Raw genomic sequence first — 3509 nt, forward strand, 5'->3', positions numbered from 1 at the left:
TCCCAAGCTTAGGTTATCTTATCTCAAGTAGTTACAATGCAGACTATCTTTGAAGCGCTGGCCATCACTCACGATGGGTGCAATAAAAATTTTGCGCCAGTAAACGCAAATTTCGATCCATACTTTCATAATTCGTGCTATGTTTGTGTAAATAAGCTTACTTTTTTTTAAATCTTTAAATGACCAACAATTAAACAAATACATGTGTATATTGAAAGAGCGCACAGTATTTTTTATTTTCCTTTTGTAATTTTTGAAAAAGTTAAAAAGAGTTACACAGTTATATTTTAATACTCTGAGGAATGTAGGTATTTATGAAAGTTTGGCACAATAAAGTATGGGCTTGGCTTCGCGTTTGCTTGCAAATAAGCATTTCCTTTACCTCCAGCATTGACCGACTCAGCTGAACGTTCGTCTTCTTCTTTTTGCTCTGGTCTTGGTTGTCTATGTGGAAGATGTGGTACAAAAGCAAGATGATGTAGCCATGATTCTCGTACGGATTCTTTGGACTCTTGCTCCGACGCTGGCTGAAGCTCCAATTCAGGTTTTGGTTGTTTCTGTGGACGACTCTGCCATAAATTGCGTCCAGGCTCTTGTTCGGATTGTTGCTCTGGTTCTGGTTGTAGTTGAGGTTTAAGATGGGCCTGCGGGCGGTTTTGCCATGGATTGCGGACAGCTTCTAGCTCTGAATCCACTGGTGCTTCTGGTTCTGGTTCTGGCGCCGGTTTTGGCTGGCTATTTGGGCGACTTTGCCATGGATTGCTAACAGGCTCCTGCTTAGGCTTCGATTCGGGTTCGTGCTCGGGTTTTTCCTGTGGCCTTGGACGCAAACGATTCAAAATAGCTTGGGCAATGAGATCGAGCTCCCGTTTTTGCTCCCGTCTTACATTATCCTCTTCCTCAGGTAGTTGCTCTGGGCTAGGTTGAGGTTGAGTTTCGGGCTGCGGCTGCCGTTTGGGGTGGGCAACATTGAATGATGGTCCTGTTAGACCGGTCAAACCGATAGAGTTAGCATTGGCTATACAAGCCAGAGCTAGAAATGCGAGAACAATTGCAGTTTTCATGATCTTTTGAGTGTACAAATTCGGAGACTGTGCTTTTTCGTTGGCAAATACAAGGCCTTAAATACGTTCTATGCTGGATAAAAAAATTTGTAAGTGCATTGATAAGCTCTGGTATATTTTCGCTAACAACACAAAATGAGGAAAATAACAGCAATTAATTAATATGGAGATTAAGAGATGAACAAATCAATAACAGGAATGATATTTGCGTTGTTTAAATACTAATTATTGCTGTTTTTTCGAGCTTGTTTGATTAGATAATATACCTTTGACTCATACACATTATCTCTTACCGATTGTTTATTGCCTAGCAAGTAAGATAATTTGCGGGAACATATTAATGCGCTGTGCGAGTATGTGCATAAATACTAAAGGGAAATTAAAAATTATTAAAAAAGTGGCTTTGTACCGGAAGCATCAAAAAAAAGCAGCTCATTCGCTGAATCTTTATTGGAGAAGAGAATGAATAGAACGCCAAAAGCTAGCCGCGTAAGTGTTGGGCTTTAGCCCATCTAAATCTCCTACTGAACACCTCATGACTTGCTTCTGCATTAGGCTACATAGGTTATGTTAGGAAGCCGGGCATGATCTCCTCATACGTCCCCTTGAAGGCATATTTGCCAATTGTGAAGCCATNCATAAATTTTTATCTTTGCGTTATGTACTTGGAATTCACTGCATAAAAATGGTTTTAAAAGATATTTTTTTTGCATACGGTGTTATTATTTTCTTCCATACAAAAGAAATTGTCGAAAAAAGTTTGTATGGAAGAAACTGTGGGGAAAAATTGCCAAAAATCAACGCGGTTTTCTGGCAACTCCAAACTTGCACTTTTTATACTAAATATAAAGGGCTATAAAATGGCATACTTAGAGTTTTTCTAAAGAAGCTGAATAGAAGGTTGCAAATTAGTACGAAAATTTGCTGAGTTTTGCACGAAGTTTAGAGATTTTATTTTTATGCTTTTTCGTGTAATACGAACTTTATTTTTTATAATAAATTGACAAAAAGAAACTAGAATAAAAAACTTTGCATGTATTGCGAAAAATTCTCTTTGCAAATACTTTTGTTTGCCACTGTATGTAATAAGAAATACATATAGCTAAAAAAATGCAACCACTAGCTGACGCTTCCGGCGAAATATTAATTGATATCACTCGATTTCTAATACATATCTTTGCACAATTTTTTTCGGCAAGCGTGTGATAACAGCCGCATCTTTCGCTCCCGCCACGAACCCGCCATTCACCTACATATAATGGAAAAGTTCTCTATTTATATGAGTTCTTGCTGCCATGCTTAAAAATTAGAAAAAAATAACCCAAATAAAAAAAATTTCCCATCAAATATATAGAAAAAAACGGACCTTTTTATTACAGCTTGACTTTAAATCGGCTTTTTTTTTAAATTGTGAACTTTGTGTAACTGTTTCAATATATTTTTAGAATAATTTTATATTTTCATCAACAGCCTGTTCGGTCCTAAAAACTTCCAGATCGTGAAATAGTAGACCCTTAACTAATATAATACCATACAGGATAATAGTGACATTCGAATTATATCAAATGGCAGAGTTTTATTTCGCCAAACGAAAGATTACCTTGTATAAAAGTGTAATACGTTATTTGGGTAGGAAATATATTATCTACCACAAATATTGGTTCGACTTGAACCATTCAGTAGATCTTCAAATTGAAAAGTCTATACTAAGTACTATTATTTATTTAAATTCAGCGAGTGTCTCTTAGCCAGACGATTTTGCTGGAATAATGCCTTACAATTTATACATACACAACTTACGACAATAAAACAATTTCCAAAAAAAAAAAAAAATTATCTAAAAATCTACACGATTTTTAAATTATAAATTTTCATTCAGATTAAAAAGTTCAAAAGTTTGATGAAAAGTTGTGGATTTTTTCCGAAGTATCTGAAAAGTGTGCAAGTTTGTCTTATGTGATTTTGGTTAAAGAATGAACCATATTTTTATAAAAAATACCAAAAAAATTTTAACTTGAAAAACATTGAAAATATTCAAGAAGAATCACCATGTGCTCACTTTTGATCGCCAGTGTACATGTACAAACATATGTAGTTGCTCAACCCAAACCAAGTAGGAGATGATGAGTTTGTCGGAAGTTCTCGTAAATAACTTTTTTCTTTTTTCTAAACAATATATGTACTTATTCCACACATTTCGTCGGAAAATTCAGCCTTAAACGTATCGGCTTAAAACAATTAAACATTTTATTGGATTTATAATCAAGTAACCAGTCATAGTAAAATTCGAAGTTTATTAAAAGTAGAATATATTCTGTAACACTTGCAGCTGCATATAAAATGGCATATGAGCATGTCTCCAACATGGAGAATGTACATTGTACATACATTGTAGATTAATTTTTTTTATATAATCTATACATATTTACACCTCCAAACTATTTT

At 34.9% G+C, this 3509-nt stretch overlaps 1 protein-coding gene across 1 annotated transcript; it reads right to left on the minus strand.

Moving 5' to 3' along the window:
- Positions 1-382: 382 nt before the first annotated feature.
- Positions 383-1033, minus strand: LOC108383212 (protein TsetseEP-like; the record flags this gene model as incomplete). The annotated part of the gene is made up of 1 exon (XM_017639589.1): positions 383-1033. A coding segment is annotated over one exon (651 nt), but the record flags the coding sequence as incomplete, so codon positions are not given.
- Positions 1034-3509: the final 2476 nt, after the last annotated feature.

Source organism: Rhagoletis zephyria, unplaced genomic scaffold (assembly GCF_001687245.7).
Source record: "Rhagoletis zephyria isolate East Lansing unplaced genomic scaffold, Rhagoletis_zephyria_1.1 Rzeph_scaffold_31512, whole genome shotgun sequence".
In the NCBI taxonomy this organism is placed as follows: domain Eukaryota; kingdom Metazoa; phylum Arthropoda; class Insecta; order Diptera; family Tephritidae; genus Rhagoletis; species Rhagoletis zephyria.